This window comes from Polypterus senegalus, chromosome 11 (assembly GCF_016835505.1).
Source record: "Polypterus senegalus isolate Bchr_013 chromosome 11, ASM1683550v1, whole genome shotgun sequence".
NCBI classification, from domain to species: Eukaryota; Metazoa; Chordata; class Cladistia; order Polypteriformes; family Polypteridae; genus Polypterus; species Polypterus senegalus.
Window position 1 is genome coordinate 62,287,559 of NC_053164.1, and position 24,233 is coordinate 62,311,791.

Sequence of the window (24,233 nt, forward strand, 5' to 3'; positions counted from 1 at the left end):
AGTTTCAGTCTGCCAGAGATCTGAGGCTGGGATGAAGTTTCACCTTTGAGCAATACAATGGCCTTTAACGTACCGCTAAAGCTAATTTGGAGTGGTTTAAAGGGAAACTTTTTAAATGCCTTGAAATGGCCTAGTCAAGGCTCAGACCTCAATCCAATTGAGAATCTGTGGCATGACCTAAAGACTGCTGTACACCAAGACAATCCATTAACTTGAAGGATTTGGAGCAGTTTAGGTGGAATGGGTGAAAATCCCAGTAGCTAGATGGGCTAAACTCATAGAGACATTCTTCAAGGGTCTTGCAGCTGTAACTGCAGAAAAAGATGGCTCTACAAAGTACTGACTTTGTGAATACCAATGCCCTCTCAAGATTTCTGGGGTTTTATTTTCTTTTAATTGTTGTTTTTGTCACATTAAAAAAGTGGTAGGCCTGTTGTGTAAATCAAATCGTGCTAACTCCCAAAAAATCAATGTGACAAATCAGGAAAAACACAGAGAGGGGTGAATACTTTGGTGAGGTGCCGTAGGTTGACTAGTGATTCTAACTCTTCCTACTGAGAGTGGTATGCGGCCGTGGTTGGTGCTTGCCTTGTGCCCAGTGCTGCCAGGATAGGCTGTGGCTGCTTGCAACCCTGTTTTAGAGTTGGCGTGAATGTCTGATGTAAACGATTATATTTTCTCCTCTCCCTTTAAAATTAATACACTCATTAAACCCCACATGTTCATAAAAATAAAAAATTAGGAGTGGTCTCCCCTAGACTTTCTCGTATATTCAGATATGGGGATGGATATTTGAGGAGGAAACCGCCAGACAATGATTATTTTTTATATTATGTATATTAAAGAACCATCAACAACAAATCAAATTAATAATATATCGAACAATTATTATTAAAGTAAAATTGAATAAATCGGACTCTGCTGCTGCATGAATAACAAATGTACCACTTCCAGCTAGCGAAAATAGCCCAAAAGTTGATAGAAATGTGCATTTTGTACCTAATATTTACGTATATGCAAAATTTGGTTAACCCAAGTGAAAGTGTACTCGCGTTCTCTTGTTTACATACATACACACACACACAAACACATACCATTTTTGGAGTTATGTCTGTGTATGTGTGTATTTTCGGACTTAGGGGGATCTAAAACATCGAGATTCATCAAAATCTCGACGTCAGCTTTTTGGATAATTACAAAACTTTCCCTACACTTCGTGTACAAGAAAGTGAAAAGCTGCATCAGGTGTCATATTTGATCTTAAAATAAATATGTCATATAATCAGAATAAAGTAAGCCTTTTCTCCCCCCACCTAACTGGTGATTCAGAATGGTTATTCTGGGTTGAAGGTCTTGGAAACGCTGAGGAGCTGCAGGTGACTCCCTCCATCTGTTGTGTGTAAGCGTCTCACGTGTGTCATTCTTTGTTCTTTCTCTTGCTTTACCCTCTCTGAAATGTTAGCTGTGATGGCTACATATTTAAAAAAGGAAATCTCTCATTATCTCTCTGGCAGATCAAGAGAGGTAATCAAATAATCTCAAATGTTTACTCTTGTCTGAAGTCAGATAAATTAAGTTAAAGTGAAAAATCCACTCTAATACAATGTGAAGGACGGAGCGAATGAATGGCAGCGTTATTAAAAGTGAGGTCTGTAGCACACCCACACTTCTCAGAGGCTGCGACCGTTTTAAAAAAACAAAACAGCTGTGGCCTCACAGTTTGATGATCTTTGCTAGTCCCAAGTCGACAAAATGTTATCTTCGGAGTCCGATTCCCAGCTATGTGGGACTGGCCAGAGCAGCCAAGCATGTCAGGGTATTACAAATATGAAAGCATCTCGATAAGCATCAGCCTGATGCCCTGTGCTGTGTTTTTGTTAAAACTCATTCCACTAAAGCTGACGAGGCTGATACACTTCAGGGCCTCCATACGTCGATGCTTCAGATGGTGATTGTGCCCTTCATTTTCAGAAAACGAAAACGTTACACAATTCTGAGGCTGAGGAAGGTTGCTGGTTCAAATCCCGTTACTGCCAGAAGAGATCCTACTCTGTTGGGCTCTTGAGCGTTGTTCAAGAGGCTGACCCTGCACTCTGACCTGCAAAGGTCATGCAAAAAAAAAAAAAAGAACAATTTCCCCTCAGGAATTAATAAAGTATATCAAGTCAAAAATCATGTTTTTGATTTCTACATGTATGGGAAACAGGTTTTTATATACAATAAGAGGCAAAAGGTATTCCTTTCTTGTACATGTGCTGATTAAAATTTCACTGTGGATGCCAAAATGTTAAAATTATATGACAGCAATACAGTATATTTTATATTTTAAATAAAGCATGCAGCAAAAGGTTTCATTTTAATTCCGTTTCTTAATTTTCTGAAGTGTAGACTGATGGTACAGGCGCTAGCACTGCTTGCTACTTCACAGCCATACTGCTCACCCGTTTCTTTGCTTGGTGCCCCCTTTGCACACCAGCATGTTAGTTTGATTGATGGCTCTAAACTTTTGGAAGTGTGTGTGTGCGTCCTTCAGGGCTGGCCTCTTCCTTCCTTTCCTCTCATGTAATAATAATAATAATAATGATTCTTCTTTACATTCATATAGCACTTTTCAAAGTGAGTGGGAAGCCACTTCAACCACCACTATTGTGTAGCATCCACCTGGATGATGTGACGTCTGCCATTTTGTGCCAGTGTGCTCACCACGTATTATCTTTTAGGTGCTGAAGGGGTGAGAGCTAGTTAGCTAGTTAGAGGCAGGCGATGGCTACATGGGGGGCAGAATGACTAGGCTGGGGTTGAATAATTGTAGGCAGGACATCAGGAAACACCCTACTCTTCACGAAGGATGCCCAGGGATCTTTTATGACCACAGAGAGTCAGGACCTTGGTTTTACACTTCATCTGAAGGACAGCACCATTGTCACAGCGCAGTGTCCCTGTCACTGCACTGGGATCCACATTCAGACCACAGGGTAAGCACCTCCTGCTGGCGTCACCAACACCTCTTCCAGCAGCAACCCAAGTTTTTCTCATCCAAATACCAGTAAATACTAGAACATGTTTAGCTTCTAGTGGATGACCTCTTCTGTAGTGCTGCAGGGTTAGATTGTGTTACTTGATGAAAAATATCAAGATCAGGAAATAAACAGATGGGTGAGCGTGTGTGTCCTGCAATGGAGTGGCACCTTTTCAAAGCTTTGGGTGTGCCGCAGCTTCCAGTATCTCTATAAACGAGAGGAGTAGCTTGAGAAGGTAGACGGATTGTGCCCTGCATTTGACTGCCATTCTCCCCAAGGCTGCTTGCTGATGTACAGCTGATGCTGCCAGGATAGGCTTGGGCTCCTTGCGGCCCTGCTTTGATAATGGACGGCCGGATCAGTGTTTACGTCTTCAGTGCTCTTACCGTGATTGTTTTCTTTTCTGGACTTCTTGAAATTGTTTACCCAAAGTGCTGCTCTTCCAGGTAATTTATTGCGTTTCTTAAAACGACATAGACCTCTGTGGCACATCCAATTTGGAATTATTTCAGATCTGCTTTATGTAGTTGTTCTGTCCTACTGTCATGGTAGTTGTTAGGCCTTTGGCCAAAACATTTATTTGCCTCACCCTTTTCTATTCCTCTTGTTTGTTCCTCTTCTCTATGAACACAGAGTTCTTCCTTATAAACAAATATTCAAATATTGTTTTAAGGGAAAAGGAGGCAATTTAGCCCATCTGGGATTTCCCTATAATGTAATGCATGTCATTCTGCTGAAGAAAGTAGCTCTTTAATTGTCCTGTGCCTAATGGAGGGCACATCTTGATAAGTGTCGACCCTGCAGCTGCCTGCCCGCCTTGGCTGGCGCTGTCCTGACTCGCTCGCTGCTATCAGAAGGATTGCTCTGTTCATTCTTGGCTTTGTTCTCCAAGGGAGGCCAGAACCCTGTGGTTTTGGGGAGTTATGTCAATATTTGGTTCCTCGATGGCTGTTGTCAAGGAGATAGTCAAATTACAGAGCACTTTATTGGCAGATGGGATCACAACGGCGGCAGGCCTGCAGCAATCTCGCATCGCAGCATGTCTGCGCTAGAGACAGGAAGAAATGCCGGTGAGCGGTTCAGTGCTTTGGCCCATGAAGGTGGCAAGCTGACCAGTATGTTTTTGCTCTTTTGCGAAGATTTGATTGCACAAAGATAAAGCGGAGGTGAAACCAAACTCTTGAGAGAGTTTACATGCATACAGCACGTTATAAAAAATGAGGATATCAAGGGTCTTAATATAGGACAGGTTCTAGAAGAGAAGCAATTGCCATTTTCCAAATTTTCTCCTGCTCTAAAGAAGCTGAAAAGAGTCCTTTCTCAGTCTTTCAGCTGCTGCTGCTACACCGCAAAATGCAAAGGGTATTTGACTTGCACGCCATTATCCCAGCCGTACAGCTGCCTCTCGAGAGGACTGTATGACAGCTGTGTCAGGTAGCTAGAAGTTGACCCGGTTGAGAATGGGAGAGCAGGAACAGTTTGAGAATTAGAGTGCGTGTCAAAAGCAAATGAGATGGCTCCCCTGGCAATGGAGTCTTTGTCCATCACATACAGCACTCCACAGATAACAAACGAGAGTCCGTACTGTGGCCTTGACAGACCCACTTTCCACAGCGAGTCCTTTCTGGGGGTGAGCTCTTCAGGGTCCAGCTGTACCAATACCAGCTCATCATCCACTATGGTGCCAAAGTGATTAGAAGGGTACACCACCCACAGGCCAGTCTCGTCTGAAGCAAATGTCACATCGTTGTAGCCTTGCCAGCTTCGTCCACTGCCTGAGCCAAACTTGGACAAACTCTGCGCAGCCAGGGACAGGTCCTCAAGGAGACCCCAAGCTGCGGTGGCCCGATGGGAAAGGCTGTAGCGGATCAGAGTCCGAGTGAAGGCTTTAAGGTAGTAGAATGAACCATTGTAGACTGTATGTCCTGTGCCAGAATAGCTGCAAGGAAGCATGTGAACTCGGGACGAGGGCCGGCCTGCACAAAAGAAGAGAACAGATGATCAGAAAATAAATGGATTCAAATGAATACATATTTAAAATTAATCATATGGCTGCTACTGCTTAAAATAGCATGTCAGGAGAGAGGACCTGCACATGTTACTCCCTCTGGTGGTAGACAGGGAAATGTGCTGTTTAAGATCTGATCTACAGGGCCCTCCATAACGTTTGGGACAAAGAAATATTTATCCTTGGTTCACCCCTCTGCTCCAGAGTTTAAAAGTACAAATCAAACCATTCAGACGTGATGAAAGTGCACATTGCAGACTCTCATTTAAGAGTATTTGCATACATTTCGGTTACAACACATAGAAATGACAACACTTTTTCTACGTGATCCCCCATTTCAGGGCACCATAATGCTAGGGACATAGCAATGGTAGGTCCATTAAAGCAGACATATTTAGGATTTTGTTGCATATGACTGCTTAAAGTGTGTGATTCATAGACATCACCTTCAGGTGCTGACGATTTTCTTCTCTGGTGTTGCTCTGCCAAGCCACTAATGCAGCCATCTTCATTCTCTGCTTGTTTTGGGGGCTTCCCCCCCTTAGGTTTTCTCTGCCATATACTAAAAGCATGCTCACTTGGATTTATATTTGTTGACTGGCTTGCTCATACAAGAATTTTCCTTTTATTTTTTAGCTTTGAAAGACTCCTGTATTGCCTTAGCAGTAGGTTTGGGATCATTATCCTGTTGTAGGATGATACACCACCCAATGACCGGAACTTGAGCAGATGTTTCTGTACATCTCAGAATTCATTGTGCAGTTCCATCATTAATGAAGATAAGTGTGCCAGTACCTGTAGGAGCCATAAATGCCCAAGCCATAACACCCCAGCACCATGTATAACAAATGAAGTGGTTTGCTTCGGATCTTCGGCAGTTCCTTATCACCTTGCCATCACTCTGATGCAGGTTCATCTTTGTCTTGTCTGTCCTCAAGACCTTTTCCCAGAGTTCTGCAGGTTCTTTTAAGTACTTTCTGGTCATCCCGTTCCTGTGGTTTGTATCTCGCAGTGCGGCCTCTGTATTTCTGCTTATGAAGTCTTCTGAAGATAGGAGTCTCTGACACAAATATGTTTGCCTTCTGAAAACGGTTTCTGATCTGCCGGACAAGCGTTTGGAGCTTTTTCTTTACCATAGTGAGGATTCTTCTGTCATCAGCAGTGGTGGTCTTCCTTGGCTTATCAGTCCCTTTGTGGTTACTGAGCTCACCAGTGAGTTTTTTCTTCCTAATGATATTCCAGACAGTTGACTTAGGTAATCGTAAGGTTTTAGCAATGTCTTGAATGGCTTTATTTGTATTTACAAAAACACAACTCTCCTGTCTTACATTGTTTCAGGTAAATATAGTATATTATCTATATAAATAGAATTACGTCATTTGGATGTCTGTTTGTTTACTTGGTAATCATACAAAAACGGCTAAACCAATATTTATAAAATTCTGCATGTGCCTTGCTATGGGTCCAGTTTTGAAATATAGGCTACAAGTATATATTGTACTGTGAAAGAGGGGTTACAATGGTTGGTGTGGGGGGCCATGTGCAGCTCAAAATTACAGTGCCAAAGCAGGGAATACAATTCCCATAAGGCAGCAGGAGCGTGCTGGAGCTGACGTTTTGGAGTTTTCTGCCAGCCAAAGTGGAATTTCATCGACCACAGGTAACTGCAGAGTTTTCTTCTAATATTATTTTTATGAAAATATCATTGTCTCACAGGATTACAGCTTCTGCATAAGAGTATGTCTGTTTGTTTCATTGTGGGTTGTCCATAACCATATTTCATTTCCAAAAGACAGATTGTGGAACAAAGGGGTGAATCAAAGAAAAAAATGGCTCAGACATTATGGCGGGCACCACAACATTATAAATGAAGAACAGTTAGTTAGTGGGGCGGCACAGTGGTGCAGTGGGTAGCACTGCTGCCTCACAGTTAGGAGACCCGGGTTCGCTTCCCAGGTCCTCCCTGTGTGGAGTTTGCATGTTCTCCCCGTGTCTGCGTGGGTTTCCTCCCACAGTCCAAAGACATGCAGGTAGGTCCCTGGTGTGTGTGTGCCCTGTGGTGGGCTGGCGCCCTGCCTGGGGTTTGTTCCTGCCTTGTGCTGGTTGGAATTGGCTCCAGCAGACCCCCGTGACCCTGTAGTTAGGATATAGCGGGTTGGATAATGGATGGATAATACTTATTAAAACAAAACAATCATTTTACATTTACAATATCTGTAAATTGTTCTTTGATAAAGCTTATTCAGGAAGGTACATCCAAACTGATTACATCATCAATAAGAGACTGGAGGATGGCTAGGCAGGTATGGGTTTGATTAAGTGTGTTCTGATAAAGCTTCACTAATTTCTGATTCAGTCGTGGCATTTTGACAGACCTTATTGTTCTTATGGATGGAACAGCAGTTAGAGTCACTGCCTCAAGACCTCAGAGACTTATTTTTAATTCCCAACCCATTCATTGCCAGTGTAGAGTTATATTTGATCCCATTATCAGTGTTGATTTTATCTCAATATTCCAGTATCCTGCCTCATTAGGACATTAGAACAATCTAGACGAGAACAGGCCATTCAGCCCAACAAAGCTCACCAGTTCTATCCACTTATTTCCTCCAAGAAAACATCAAGTCGAGTTTTGAAAGTCCCTAACGTCTTACTGTCTACCACACTACTTGGTAGCTTATTCCAAGTGTCTATCGTTCTTTGTGTAAAGAAAAATTTCCTAATGTTTGTAGGAAATTTACCCTTAACAAATTTCCAACTGTGTCCCCGTGTTCTTGATGAGCTCATTTTAAAATACAAGTCTCGATCCACTGTACTAATTCCCTTCATAATTTGAAACACTTCAATCATGTCACCTCTTAATCTTCTTTTGCGTAAACTTTAAAGGCTCAGCTCTTTTAATCTTTCCTCATAATTCAACCCCTGTAGACCTGGAATCAGCCTAGTCGCTCTTCTCTGGACCTTTTCTAGCGCTGCTATGTCCTTTTTGTAGTCTGGAGACCAAAACTGCACACAGTACTCAAGATGAGGCCTCACTAGTGCCTTATAAAGGTTGAGCATAACCTCCTTGGACTTGTACTCCACACATCGTGCTATATAACCTAACATTCTGTTAGCCTTCTTAACGGCTTCTGAACACTTTTGGGAAGTTGATAGCTTGGAGTCCACTATGACTCCTAAATCCTTCTCATAATGGGTACTCTCAATTTTCAGACCTCCCATTGTGTATTCAAACCTAACATTTTTACTTCCTATGTGTAATACTTTACATTTACTGACATTCAATTTCATCTGCCACAAGTCTGCCCAAGCCTGTATGCTATCCAAGACCCTCTGTAATGATTCAATGGATCAGATTATCTGCCAACCCACCTATCTTGGTATCATCTGCAAATCTGACCAACTTGTTGCTTATATTCCTATCCTAATCATTTCCATATATTAAAAATAGCAGCGGCCCTAGCACTGACCCCTGTGGAACACCACTCTTAACATCGGCCAGTTCTGATAAGGTTCCCCGCAATATCACCCTCTGCTTCCTTTGACTGAGCCAATTCTCCACCATCTACAAACATCGCCCTTCATTTAGTTTGATGTGACACCTTATCAAATGCCTTCTGAAAGTTAAAATAAAGAAGATGTGTGTGCTACGCTAACTTGTGACTCTGAACTAGCTTGGCGTGATGGAATTCCATCCAGGGATGGTTGTTGTCTTATGCTTGGTGTTGATGAGAAAAGTCCCAGCTCCACAAAACTATGTAAAACATTATAGAATGGATTGACATTTTCTCATATTTTTATCAATCTATATGTAATGATGAGGAATCCTAACTTTGTATTATTATTGTGTCTGTTCAGTTTCCTAATATATTTTTGCATCCAGTATTTGCACTATTGTGTCTACTTCAAATGGATCCTATATATTGTAGAGTACACACAACTCTTTATAAAACTTTAACTGTTATTTATTTGAACTGTACTTGTATAATGAAAGACATTTTTGTTCCTACAATGCATTCTATAGGATCACACAATCAAACGTTTCTGTCTCTCTCACCCTGTGCCAAGGCCTCAGTATCGCTGAACTCCAACAGCTCGCTTCCAAAGATGTAGTCAGCCAAGTAGAGGGTGCCATCTCGGGACAGGGGATCTCTAAGCCAAGCACCCTCCTTCCTGCCGAACTGGCCAAACGCACGAGGGGTCTTCACTGCCATCAGTGTCCCAGCACAGGAGTCTTCGGGCACTAAAAGACACATATCAAAGGTGAAGACTAGCCTTTGTGATTACAGGTCTGGCATACTATACCTGCAGTTATAAACTGTGCCTGGGCTAACTGCCAAAGGGACATTCCTGGATTGGGCATGCCATACATTCTCAATGCATTTATATTTGTACCTCATCAAAGCAAAATAGAATTGCTAACTGAAAATGTAATCTTAAAAGGATAGGATAATCAATTACAAAGACATGGAAACTCTCCAATAATCGAGTGAAGATGCCTTTTGTTTGTGTTGTGGCCTCCACCTTCAGGGGTCTAGGTTTGATTCCCAGCCCAACAATAGTCCGCAGTATGGGGGTGTCACACAATCTGCACAGGTCTGCCAAGGTTTTTTCCCTTTTTTTCCTGCATACCAAAGCTATGCATCTTAGTCTAAGTAAAGACTGATCCAGTGTGGATGTATGGCCTGGCATGTGCCGTTGAATCTTGCATTGCACTTCACTGCAACCCCGTAGAGGCCCGCATTGACCTAAGTATATTAAGGATATTTACGAATGGATGATTTTGCTAATATTTGTTGTTGTAAGTTTACAAACATTATGTTGGAATTACAAAAACACTTGTGAATTGCAGCTGTATACCCTGGTAAAAACCTTCCACGCTACACAGTAAACTGTTCATGACTTGCACAAAATGGAGCCATCTGCTTCTGTACATTCGATTGTAAATAACAGTTTGTCCTTAGTGCCTATTGCAGCTTCTGCTCAAGTTTCAGATTTCTGTTTCACTTAGCAGACAGAGGAGCCACCTAAGAAGCGGAGATGAAGAGTTTCTGATAACTTCACTATTACCTTCAGAGCCAGTGCTACCATTGCAGTGAACTGCATCACATCAAGTTTTCTTTTTTCACTTCCGACATCAGAGGCGGCCTTAGGGGTGTGCGGGACCGGTTACGTCAAACGCTGTTACCGGTATGTGTGGACTGTATGAACTTGCGCAAAAATTTTATAAAAATAATGTTAACATACGCCGGTTTTTCTCATTACAGTATTCAGCTAAATTTTTGCAAGATAAAGTGGACTTTATCAAAATATAACAATATAATCTATTAAAAAAGTGCAATTCATAATTCATAACAATACCACGAAAGTGTGAATGGCAAAAATTAGCAGGGCCTCTTCTAGAAAAGTACCCGAATTGCAAGTGTACTCTGAGTCTCGATATGCAGGATGTCATAGTCATAACTCACGTTGATGTCATGTCAGCCAGTTATCATTAGCGATACATGTTTTTGAGCATTAATATTCAGACTATGGAATGTTTTCAAAGGCATACGTGTACGGAATTTGATATTGAAAGGGATTTTAAAAGGGTTCCTCTTAGAAGCATCTCAAATATATATATATTTATACTGGAGAATATCTTGACAAATATGCTTGAACGGGACACGCGGATCTCAAAAGCAGGGTCCCTTAAGTGTAGGGTCTGGGGCGGTTGCCCCACTTGCCACCCCTCAAACCCCGTTCTTATCCGACATCTTTATGTCCAAGTTGAAATCTACTATCTGAGGTGATCCCCTGAGATGGAACCCCAATATTCCAACTCAACACCCCAGCCAGAGCAAAAACAAAATTGACCTAACTGGAAACGTCTTGCAGACTTGCAAAGCTGGCTGTGAGCTGTGGCCCTCTCTGCATCATAATTATGTGTACAGGTTTAAAAGTAAAACATCTTAGGCTGGTGTTTTGAACAGGAAAGTTGACCTAAAAATCGCATGTAGGAATACTTTATTGCATGTTTAGAAATCAATCTCCTGACAGTCTGGGAGTTTCACTGAGTTCCCTTACAAAGACGTAGTCAGGAAAGCTTACCGGTGTTGGACAGCTCCACTTCTACGTCTTCCTCTCTGGGGTTAACTGTATTTACTTCTTCTTTATTCTCTCTGTTTGAAATGTTGCTCTGCGATGCATCATATGGTACACTTCCATTCTGTTCAGAGGTCATGTTGTCCTGGAGCTTTATGGGAAGAACATAAATAAAAAAATGTATCATTTAAAACTGCATGGCTAAGCCGAGCTGGATAAAGAGAATGATCAGGCTGACCGAAGTACTGTACAAGATTAAAAATGTTTAGAGTTTAATTGTCAGGTGATGATTATGAATGCTGCAAAGGCATAAGAACATACTGTAAGATGTCTGTCAAATGAGAAGAGGCCAATCAGCTCAACAGGCTCATTTGGTTAGCCAGTAGTTAAACTGTCCAAATACAGTGCCCTGTACTTCAGGAGATGAACCCCCAAAACAAGCAGTAGCTACAGATGGCAGGATTAGAAGCTTGGCAGAGCATCCCCAGAGAAGATGATGTCTATGAATCGTAGACTTCAAGCAGTCCTAGCATGCAAGGGGTGCACAACAAATATGTCTGCTTTAATAGACCTGCCATTGCTGTGTCCCAAATATTATGGTGCTGTGAAATGAGGTGACTACATAATGTGACTGAAATGTATGCCAATCCCCTTAAATGAAAGGCTGAATTGTGTAATTGGTAATTTTAAACTGTGGAGCAGATGAGTAAATCAAAGAGAAAATGTGTCTTTGTCCCGAACATCATGGAGGGCACTGTATCTCACCCAGGTGCTTTTAAAAGTTGTCAGGGTTTCAACTTGTAGTACATGACTCAGTAGTTTGTTCCAGTTTTCCAAAAAGCTTTGTATTAAAAATGTTTCCTGGCTTCAGTCCTAAGCACTCTTTCCCTTAATTTACATCAGTGCCTTGAAAACATGATTCATCATTTTAACCAAAGGAATTATTCTGGATGAATTTTATCGATGCCTTTAATAATTTCGATGACCAGGATTAAATCCCCCAGCAGCCTTCCCAGCATAAGACAGACTCAATAGGTTTAATTCTCATAGCCTCTAGCAGCAGGTCATCTTGGGGGGGACTTGGTGGTTCTCCTTAGTATGGCTTCTAGTGCGGCCCTGTCTTCTTTATCAGTGTGGTGACCAGAACTACACACAGTGTTCCGGATGTGGTCTCACTAGCACTAAAATTAAATATTCAAAAGTTAAAACATTTTATTTCTTTTTTTATTGATTCTACACATTGCCTAGACAATGTGAATGCTGTTCAGCAGTCAATTCAATTTACCGTATATACTCACGTATAAGTTGGGTCTTGAAACATGAAAAATTGATCATAAAATCAGACCCCGACTTATAAATGTTCAAAAATGCGACACTTACATTTTTTTTACATCTTTTTGCCTCCTCCAATTTCGCATCAGTCTCTCAGATGCATCAAATTTTGTTGCAGCAGCTTAGTTACCAGTTTGGCTACTTCAACGTTTAATTTAAAACCAGCTTCATATTTTCATCTGATTGAACGCTCCATCGTAGATAAGGGATGCTCTTACAATAAAGGTGCATGAGGGAATGACAAACACTAAAAACACAAATTAGTACAAACGTTGCTTTGGAATAGTTTGATTATTACCGTGTGGTCACAGAGGCACAACAGAGAGAGTGAGAAAGAGGTTAGGAGCACACGCTGATAGAGCGCATTGCCGCACCCACATAGAAAAAAAGGCAGTGTGCTCCGTGGTTACTCTCTCAGGTGGGCGTTAGCATATCATAACCTCTTGGACCAATAGCGTGAGTTTTCTGCAGTCAACTTATACAATCGTCATTATAAAATACCAGAAATTATATGTTAAAATCAAGCCCTGACTTATCCATGAGAGAACTTATCTGAGAGTATATACGGTAATTCAGTTATTTTTGCATAGTGCTCTTCCCCAAAGTGCTGTGATCTGATAGGAAACTTTTACTGCTCAAAGGCTGATCTTTCAAGGCCCATGAGACTTAAAAAAGATTATCATTTAAGTTTCATTAAAGAATCAACTTTATCACAAATGTTTCTCCTAAAATCCCTTAGGAGAAGTAGCTTTAGACACAAAGGAGACATGTGAGATACAACTGAGGTAAAAGGAGTCCAAACTGAGAATTTGGTTTGAAGAGCACATTAGGTTTTTGTGAGATCTCTTTCTAGTTTTGTTTTACTCTCTTTCAAGACTTCCTATTTTTTTACTTATTAGTGGACTGAACCTTCATCTATGATGACTTCCAACATCTGAGCCATGATTTGTTACATTTCTTTAGTTTTTCCATTTGTAACATGGGCAAATGAAGTGACTTTCTCATGGTTACAGTGGTGTCAGTAGTGGGATTTGAATGCACAACCTCAGCGTTGGAAGTCCAATGGCTTAACCTCTATGCCACACTGCCTGCCTTTTCTTCTAAGAGGATCACAGCAATGTAAATTAGAGCAACAATGCAAACACGTTCTAGGGATACAACAGGAGGAAGGTCAGATATTTTTTGGATCAAACAAATAGTCAAAATAGAAAAAACAAAATGTTAACCCAAGTTAGAAAGCTTACTAAAGATAAGATCAAAACTGTTTGTCACTTTTGTTTTTTAAATGTGCTATATAAATAAATTGACATTGACATTGACATTGATTTGTTTATTGGTTTCAACTTGTTAAGTCTTACCTTATTATGTTAAAGTTTGGATACCTGCTTCATATATTTTTTTGATAGCCACCATAATGTCATGAGTTAAACTGCATGCCAAGGGACTACGCAGCATTATAGTAACTCACTGTAGATGCACAAAATGATGGCATTTGGCAAAAAGCAGACACACAAGATTGTAATACAAAAACATTATAAAACCAACAATACAAGTGAATGTTGTAAAAAGAATTAAGCAAAATAAAACAACAAGAGTTTTAACAGTCCTAACATCGATATTAAGCCACATTTTCCTAATTGTGGCCAGTTTTGAAGGTTGTACGGGTGTTTTGTGCCCTCCTCAATTTCTCCTGTCTTTCCATTTTTTAGTTCCATCTGTGAATATCTACAAGATTACTAACTATACCAGAATCAATGTCATTAAAATAATTTTTAAAGTGTAACAATTCAAGGAAAGTCCCCTGAGGTCTTCATCTGTGATGTCACCCAGGGTGAAGCATTATCTTCTTATTTTTACTCTTCTCCTCTGTTTAATTAACTGTTCTGAAATTGAGTGTTGTAAGTTAGCTCTGATGCCAATGGTGTCTCGTTTCATAATTATGTTATGTTGTGGAGGAACATCAAAGGCTTGTTGAAAGTATAAGAATGATGTCATATGCTTTGATTTATTCTGCCCCTCCACTTGCTCATTGCAAGCAGAGTCAGATCTTTCTCTCACCAACCCATGCTGGATGTTATTTTGCACATAATTTTCATTGAAATCTTCTCATTTATTTCTGATGACAGTTTCCATAACTTTGTTTGAGATGGAAGTAGGGCTTGTAGGCTTATTATTACTGGAATCCTTTGAGTCTCCTGTTGTTTGGACTGTGGAGTCAAGAGTTATTTGAAGTGATCGTTGCAAATTGTTTTATGAAATTTTATAAATAACGCCTTTCATTGCTGTACACACTACTAGTACAGTTCCCTTTGGTCCAGGGGGTTTATGAGTCTTCAGCACATTGAAGATCTATCTGACTATTCCATCCATCCATCCATCCATTATCCAACCCGCTATATCCTAACCACAGTGTCACGGGGGTCTGCTGGAGCCAATCCCAGCCAGCACAGGGTGCAAGTCAGGAAACAAACCCTGGGCTGCCCACCACAGGGCACACACACACCAAGCACACACTAGGGACAATTTAGAATCGGCAGTCCACCTAACCTGCATGTCTTTGGACTGTGGGAGGAAACCCACGCAGATAGAGGGAGAACATGCAAACTCCATGCAGGGAGGGCCCGATCTGACTGTTCTTTAAAAAAAATCATATTTATTCTACCTGAAATACTTATTTTATTCATTTCTTTGCAAACACTTGAGTAACACGTTTATTTAGTTCATTTGCTATTTGTGTCTCCATTTTCAGTGACTTTTTCGTGTGCACCTCGGAGACTTCTTTGGTCTCTTTTTTTTTTTACTGGAGTGGTTTGCTGTTCGTTTTGCAGTTTCTTTTTTATCCTTTCATATTCTTTTTGATCCATTTTTATTGTGTCCAGCATTCCTCTAAGCCTGAATGTTTTTGGATGTACGTAGAGTGATCCCTTCATTTTTAATGATATCCCTATTGTTTTTTATGGCCGTTTCTTTAGACTTTTATTTAATTTCTTTTTTGGATATATATTCATTTTGAGCCAGAATATCTCTGAAGTGACATACTCAATTATTAGTAGTTGCAGAGTATTTTTTATTCTGTTATGTGCTTTCTATATGTTTCATCATCTCCATAAATTCAGTTTTCTGCATTTTATACAACTCCATTTGTGTCCAAAACAGCTTTAAATGTAGCCATGTCGTGATCACTGCTGCTTGCAAGATCAAAAGATTCTGTTTTTCATTCTGTACTTATTATTTGAAAAGAGATCTAGGCAAGTGTTACTTCACGTTGGACTTAAAAGAAACTGGGAGAGACCCCTGAAGAAAATCTCCATACCTTGTGTCCTTGCTGTATCGTCATGTCTCGGTAGACTCGAAGATGGCTGTTAAGCTTGTAAAGCTCCCGCGAGAGCAGTCGTAGGGCCTCCGTGAAATTCTGGTAGAGCATGGCAGTCTGCGAGAGTGAGGTGTAGATCTTCTTCATGAAGACTCTCTCCGCTGTATAGTTCGACAGCAGAGCCTAAAACAGAAGCCATTGGCAGTATGAGAACTCCAGACTCGACAGAAAAGGCGAGAACGGTAGGAAGTAACGAGTTTATGTGGAGGGCGCCACACTTACAATAGGCAGTTACTTTGACATAAGAGCGCATACATGCTGCTGATGGACCAAAGCAGGAATGAGAAAACTGTCCAGAATTGAATTCCAGGAGGTTTGTCATACAGCCTTGTTCTTAATGTTTGTTGTTAATCTGACACATGGAGAAATATAGCAGGCATAAACCCACTAACTTAGTCAGTCAGCCACTCAGTCATTTTCCAACTGACCACTATATCCTAACACAGGGGTCTTCTGGAGCCAATCCCAGCCAGCACAGGGCAGGAACAAATCAGGGTGCCAGCCCACCGCAGGACACACATACACACCAAGTACACACAAGGGACAATTTAGGATCACCAATACACCTAACCTGCATGTCTTTGGACTGTGGGAGGGAGAACATGCAGACTCCACACAGGGAGGACCCAGGATGCAAACCCGGCTCTCCTAACTGCGAGGCAGCAGCGCTACCCACTGTGCCACCATGCCGCCCCACTAACTATTATGAAACAAGAATTTATTTAACAGCTGAGGTTTTGCTTGTTCTTCATTTATAATGTTGTGGTGCCGTCCATAATATTTGAGACATTTTTTCTTTGATTTGCCCCTTTGCGTCACGATTTAAAATTACAAATCACACAATTGGCAGAGATTGGCACCCTGCCCAGGATTGGTTCCTGCCTTGTGCCCTGTGTTGGCTGGGATTGGCTCCAGCAGACCCCCGTGACCCTGTGTTTGGATTCAGCAGGTTGGAAAATGGATGGACAATTCAGAGATGATAAAAGTGCACATGGCAGACTTTCATTGTTGTCATTTCTGCATGCTGTGACTGAGATGTATGCAAATCCCCTTAAGTTCAAGTCTGCAATGTGCACTTTAATCACGTCTGAATTGTATGATTTGTACATTTCAACTGTGGAGCAGTGGGAAAAAATCAAAGAAAAATGTGTCTTTGCCCCCAAACAATATGCAGGGCACTGTATCTTGACTCTGCTCAGGATGCCATTAAATTGTAATATTATTAGTTTCTGCCATTAATTAATTAATAATGGTTATTCCTTTACATTTGTGCAATATGATAGGGATTCCCTTCCCTTGCAGCACAGCGATGATAGTGTAATTTATTCATTAATATTAATTTAGAAGCTTTCTGGCAAAAATAAATCCATTAAAAGTAATTATCACATGAAGGCCTTTCATCACATTCTCATTTTCTTTTCCCTACAGTTACGTGTATTTTCAGGCGTACATTTTCCAACACCATACAAGCCATACTAAACGAAGCCGAGCACTTCCAGGGTTTGATTGTGCTGGTCGCCTGCACATCTTCTGTCTCCTCCACTGAATGTTTTACAGCATAACGTGTCAAGTAAGAAATATGCCATAAGAAATAAAGATTGTTTTATGGAAGCTATAATCCATAATTTTTTGCACCCATTTTTCCATCCTGGCAGTTGAGGGTACAAAGTAGGACCCACCTCTGAAAGTCCATATTTGTGCACATTTGCACTCAACAATTGAACCAAAATACTGTACATGAAAATGTTTAGGATGGCAATGAGGGCTTACATGAGACTAATGTCTATCCGTCCATCCATTATCCAACCCACTACAGCATCACAGGGCTGCCCACCCACCGGGCAGCCCACCACAGGGCACACACACATTAGGATTGCCAATGCACCTAACCTGCATGTCTTTGGACTGTGGGAGGAAACAGGAGAACCCAGTGGAAACCCACACAGACACAGGGAGAACATGCAAACTCCACACAGGGAGGACCCGGGAAGTGAACCCAGGTCTCCTAACTGCAAGGTAGCAGCGCTACCCACCACGTCACCGTGCCGCCAACTAATGTACTAAATATAATATATTTAAAACATATGAAGAAGAGAGACACACTTGCTTTTGAAATGAAAACAAAATGTAAAAACAGGCAGACTCAGGGAGAAGGTTCGGTAAACAGACTTTAATTGAAGAAAGGCCTCCGGAGCTGTAGGGCAGCACTACTACACAGTGGGCTACTGTTTCACATTAAGATTAAATCAAAAGCTAAAGACATCACTAAATCAAGAAAACAAAATAATTATCTTCACCATCTTCAAGTCATATCTGATGAATAGTTATGGGACATCGGCGGTGCACACAAAAAAAAACTTCATACAAGGAAGTTCTTTGCTGAAAAACACCATAATTCAGGGTCGGGCTTTCCCTCTAATAATGCAGTATGGATTCAGAAATGGGGGATATGTTGTTCAGCACAAGGTTTTTCTTTCTTTTGAAGTAAATTATGCCTGCCTTATTCGTTCTTGCTGACAGTCTCACCTGCCAGGACAAGGATAAGCAGTTCTAGTCCTTGAGGGCCGCTGCATCTTTTTGTTGTTATTCCAACTTGAAACTTTTGATTTTTTTTTTTTTTTACCAATTAGAAGTGCTCTAATTATCTAATTATTTATGTATTTTTTACTCATTAAAAGTTTCTTTTTTTTTTAAAAAAAAACTGATTTAATGTGAGATTTAAAAAGAAAATTACTGCAGATGCCCAGATATTTAAATAGGGAAACCAGAAACTGGTGATAATTACACCTTAGCGATAATGATAAAAGTCAGCGTAAATCCAATCAAAAGCTGCCCGAAAATGTTGATCTAGCTAGGACTTCACTGTAAAAACTTCACATCTGGACCATGTGAGTTGTACAGTTGAAGACCATCCTGCTAAGACTGTGTGTGATTCATATCAGAAGGCAGAATCTTGGTTTTTCACTCCTCGGTGAACTAAGAGATTTTTAAAAAAATAAATCTCGAACTTAGTTTTTGAATTGCAATGACTCTTCAATAATCACACTTTAACACAGGACCTATAAGTGCAATGGATTGTTTAGAACATTGGACCGATTCTGTCAAGAATGGGCCGTGCTGCCCAACAATCATTTCCATCCTATTCACCCATTTTATCCAAAGTAACATCCCCTTGTTGTCCATCGCACTTCTTGGTCATTTATTCCATGTGTCTATGCTTATTCATATGAAGAAATACATTTGCCATTAGCAAGCTTCTAAGTGTGTCCCCATGTCCTTCTTGTGAAATTTATTTTAAAGTAAATGCTGGGATCAACTGTACTAACTCCTTTAATAATTTTAAACACTTTGATCATGTCAGATCTTAATCTCTATTTGCTTAAACTGGAAAGGCTCAGCGTCCTCAATCTCTCCTCATACTTAAGACCTCTTAGTCCCAGAAACAACCTAGTTGCTGTTCTCCGGACTTTCTGTAATGCTGCTATGTCTTTTAGCAATATGGAGACCAGTACAGTATGCATTGCTCTATGTGAGGCTCCACTAGAGTGCTTTATAACATAACCATAGCGATTCATAATCTTCTACTGAGCACATCGTGAGAAACCACCTAACATCTAATTAGCCTTCTTAAAAGCTTCTGTTTCATGTTTTGATGTAGACAGTGATGAGTCTGATGTTCTACTTGCAATTGGTACATTCAAGTTTCAGACTGTCACTTGTGTATTCAAAAATTTCTAATTCCAATTTTCAGTATTTTGTATTTGCATACTTAACACTTCACATTTATTTATATTAAATTTCATCGATTCAGCGGGTTGGAAAATGGATGGAATGATGGACAAATCTTCCCAAGCTAGTATGCTATCCAGATATCTACATAATAATTTAGTTCCTCTTCTTTCTTTCTAATTTGGTATAATCTGCAAAGTTAACCAGCCTATAGATTATAATCTTGTGTAGATTGTTGATGTATGCTAAAAAGAGCAGCAGCCCCAGCACCGACTCTGCCTGACATCACTTCTAATCATCAACTAATTATGAAAAATTTCCACTTTCCATAACACTTTGCTTCCAGTGTTTCAGCCAATTCTGTCCCAGACTACACAGCATGTCTTGAATTCCCTCTTTTTTTAGTTTGAGCCTTTCATTCGGTACTTCAACAAAAGCTTTATGAAAATCAAATCAAAATAAATAATATCATATGCACCTCTCTCACCATATGCTTTTGTTGCTTCATCATAGAATTCCATAATATTAGTGAAACACAACGTTCTTGAATCCATATTGGCATTTGCTAGTGCATCTGCTGTAGACATGTGCTGCTCAATCTTTTCCTGTGATGCACGTTTAGTTTACTGGCCTATACAGTAGGTACTTGGATCGGCTCGATCAAGTTTTTTATGAAACAGGATCATATATGCTAGATTTCAGTCTTTATAGACTTCCCAGGTGTGTAGAGACTTTCAAAAAATATTTGCCAAGGGTTTATATATATATATATATATATATATATATATATATATATATATATTGTGAGACTTGCCTGGACACCACCAGTGAGAGACCACATCTTTATAAAATTCACACGTTTATTAAGCATAATAAACACAGTCCTGAAACACCACACAATGCTCACAAAGCAATAATCACCACAATTCTCTTCAATAACTCTGTCCTTGGCCTCCAATCTCCTCCTGGGAGCTTCATCCTGCTCCCTCTCCCGACTCTAGCTCCCCTACTGTTAGGAGGCGGGTTCTTTTATTCCCGCCCGGATGCATTCCAGGTGGCTGGAAACAAACTTCCGGCAGCACTTCCTGGTGTGGCGGAAGTGCTGCCCTTTGCCCCGGAAGAACTCCGGGCATACCTGGCAGGTTCCTCCGCCATCTTGCCAAGTGTGGCGGAAGTAAAGTTCTCCCGGGTTCTAGGAGGCTTAAGGCACCCCCTGGCGGTGGCCACGGGTCCCAACCAGTTAAAATGTCTCTCTCCGGTCCCTCCAGGCATCCCGGCCAGGTAAGAACCCGGTCCTGGTGATTTGTTAGGTTTCAGCCTGTTTAATCCAAGCATCACTTCTCCCTCTACAATTTCTAAATCACTAAAATATAAAAAGTTACTTTTTATGCTTTATTAAAACAACATTGCACATGGTAAGCCATGGAGCTTTATCAGTATGGTAGATCAGCTTTGAACAGAAATGCAGTTTTTCTTAATCAGTATTATTTTATTTAGTTCCATTTATTGCGTAAACATTGCTATTGTCAAATATTTGAATCACTCAAATTTGTAATTTTTTAATTCTCATCATAAATACAGGTGTTCAAAATGATAATGTTTACAATATTAATACTATTAAAATTCAGTTGCTGTAGTACATTTTGTACATTGGAATGACAGCCCAGCCACACCACTATAATATCTGTTCATGTCCATTTAGAAAGGTGAATGTAATCACAACTGCAAACTGTTTTCAAAAGAGCCAAAAAAGAATAGAACAATCCATCTTGGGCCTCTGTTTCTGAAGACTTTATTATTTAAATGAAAAAAATGTGATTGGTCCTAAAGAGAAGAATTACAGTTTAACCAAAACCCAATTAGAAAAGATGTTCTATAAACTAATTTTGAATACAGTTTTTTAAAAGTAATCTGAGATATTACACAGTTCCATGCATCACTGTGAACACTTCTGTCCAAATGTTTTCTGTTGACTTTTGAAGTATCCTCTTCTTCTTTTTCTTCTGTTTTCTCTTCATGTTTTCCCATTTCTATGTGGGGTCGATGCACTTGATCAGATTTCTCCAAACAGCTTAATCCTGCACCTTCTCTCCAGTCAAACCCTTTTCTTCAGACCTTCTTTATCTTTAGAGGTCCACCTCCACTTTGCCCTCCCTCACATTCTCCTCCCTTCTACTTCCATTCTCTTCACTCCATCACTCTTTTGTCCACATATTCATTTTCTCTCCTCATCACATGTCCATACCACTTCAACCTGCTTTCCTGTACTTTCTTAGGTATCTCTCCTGCTTTTTTGTACCTCTGTCTCATTTGTTATTCTGTAACTCCAAATATCCACCTCAGCATTCTCATTTCTGCCACATCCAATTTCTTCTCCTGCACTCCCTTTACTGCCCATGTCTCAGCTCCAAACATCATTGCTAGTCTTCAAAACCTTACCTTTAACCTTCACCTTAATTCTTTGAATACACAAAACTCCAAATACAATGTTCCATCCACACTGTACTACATGTTTTATCTCTGCCTCTAGTTCTCCATCTCAGGCTACCACTGATCCTAGATATTTAAACTTACTCCCTGATTTCAACAGCTCTCCATGCAGGCTAACTTTTGAATCCTGATCATCATTAAATCTCAAATATCCTGTCTTCTTCCTATTTATATTCAACCTTCTGTCTCTCAAAGGACCTTCTCCATTCTTCCTCTTTTCTGGTGCTACACAACACAATGTCATCAGCAAAAATGATTCACACAACACATCCATAACCAGGTAAAATGTTGACATTTGAAATAAAAAAAAAACAGTAAATACAACTTGGACAGCAAACAAACTAAAGCAATGGCAGATTTTGTCTGCCAACTAGTTTTCCTCATTCTTTGCTCATGGTCACACAATGGTGTCAGTAGTGGGATTTGAATTCACAACCTCAGGATGTGAAATCCAAAGTTTTAACCAGTATGCCACACCACCTGCCTTTTCTTCCAGAGTAAGTATGATCTAATTAGAGCATAGTAATATAAATTAAAGCAACTAATACTATTATTCAGAAGCAAGGACTACATTTTTGTAATAATTTCATTTAATTATATAAACCATTACTGTACATTAAAAGTAATACAAATGCCACTGTTTTAGTTTGTTTGAGGTTAAAGCACTATTAACTAAATTTGAAATATTACCTTAAAGGTGAAAACACAAAACTACCAAAACAAAATATTACTTTCTTTAAAGCAAATCCAAATTATAATAGTTCTTTATATTTATATCGCACTTCTTAGTGAGTAGGGAGCCACTTCAACCACCACCAATGTGTTGCACCCACCTGGATGATGCGACAGCAGCCATTTTTGCGCTATTATGCTCACCACACATTATCTATTTTGGTGAGTGAAGAGGTGAAAGATAGTTAGCCAATCAGAGGCCAGGGATCTAGAATTAGGGAATTAGGGAAGTAGAGAGCCAGAATGAAATGACTGTGGTGGGCAATTTAAGCCAGGACATCAGGGTACACCCTGCTCCTTACGAATGATGCCCTGACCACAGAGAGTCAGGACCTTGGTGTTAAGTTTCATCTGAAGGACGGCACCATTTTTGCAGCACAGTGCCCCTGCCACTACAGTGGGGCATTAGGATCTTTATTCAGAGCACAGTGTAAATGCCCCCTACTGGCTTCACCAACACCTTTTCTAGCAGCATCCTCAACTTCTCCTAGATCAGGGGTCCTCAGTCACAGTCCTGGAGGGCCACAGTGCCTGCAGGTTTTTGTTCTAACTCGGTTGCTTAGATAGAAAGCAAGTCTTGCCAATAATTTAATTTCATGGCTTGTTAGTGCTTTATCTCTGCTATGTCAGGTCATTCTAATATCTTAGATTGTCTTCCCCTTTCTAAGGATATCATCCAAATGATTTGAAGGCTAAAATGGATGTAGTAATTCTCAGTCCTTCACTTTTTTCTCTTCACTTTCCTTCCAAGTATTTTTTTAAATAGTTTTATTGTAATCATTCCATACAAATCGATCAATCTTTACAAAAAATTGGATTGAGATTGAAAAACAAGTCGACCCCCACCCCTGAGAGAGACAGCATGGCCAACAGGGTAAAACTTAAGGCTTGTAAGCATACCTAAATTGATGAGTTTAATAGACCAATAGAGATGAATGGAGAAGAAAAAGAAATGAGGAGATAATTGCTTCATCTGTGCTTTAAGAGCTTATTCTAAAATATTACTGATTAGATCCTGCCAAGTTTTGAAAAAATTCCGTACAGATCCTCTAACTGAATATTTGATTTGCAATAGAAGAGTTAGGATTCTTCCAGTTTAACAAAACAAGTCTGCGTGCCTAAAGTGTAGTGAATGCAATCACAGTTTGCTTGTCTTTCTCCACTTTAAGCCCCTCTGGAAGAACCCCAAACCCAGCTGTTAATGGGTTAGGAGGGATTGTGAGTCCAAGGCTGTCTGAAAGGTAATTAAAAATTTTTGTCCAGAATAATGTTAATTTGGTGCAGGCCCAGAACATGTGACCTGTTGAGGCTGGGACTTGGTTGCAACGTTCGCAGGTCGGATCCTGCCCTGGAAACATTTTGGAGAGTTTTAGTCAAGACAGATGTGCTCGATAAATAATTTTAAGTTGTATAATTGTATGCTTTGCGCATATGGAGCTCGAGTGAATTCTCTGCATTGCTACCT

At 40.3% G+C, this 24,233-nt stretch overlaps 1 protein-coding gene across 5 annotated transcripts in view; it reads right to left on the reverse strand.

Moving 5' to 3' along the window:
* The window catches only part of LOC120539076 (olfactomedin-like protein 2A), a 58,595-nt gene that overhangs the window by 10,205 nt on the left and 24,157 nt on the right, over positions 1-24,233 (reverse strand). For 2 of the 5 annotated variants that reach the window (XR_005635551.1, XR_005635552.1), the window contains exons 4-7: positions 15,758-15,940; positions 11,119-11,263; positions 9,086-9,271; positions 3,407-4,996 (exon numbers count right to left, since the gene is read on the reverse strand). Coding sequence is in view for 3 of the 5 variants with exons in the window: in XM_039768809.1 (XP_039624743.1) it covers positions 4,362-4,996; positions 9,086-9,271; positions 11,119-11,263; positions 15,758-15,940 (1,149 nt within the window). In the remaining 2 variants the exon portion in view is untranslated. Of the gene's footprint in view, positions 1-2,961; positions 4,997-9,085; positions 9,272-11,118; positions 11,264-15,757; positions 15,941-24,233 lie in introns of those variants that run through there. The other 3 variants (XM_039768809.1, XM_039768808.1, XM_039768810.1) reach the window with 2 other exon arrangements.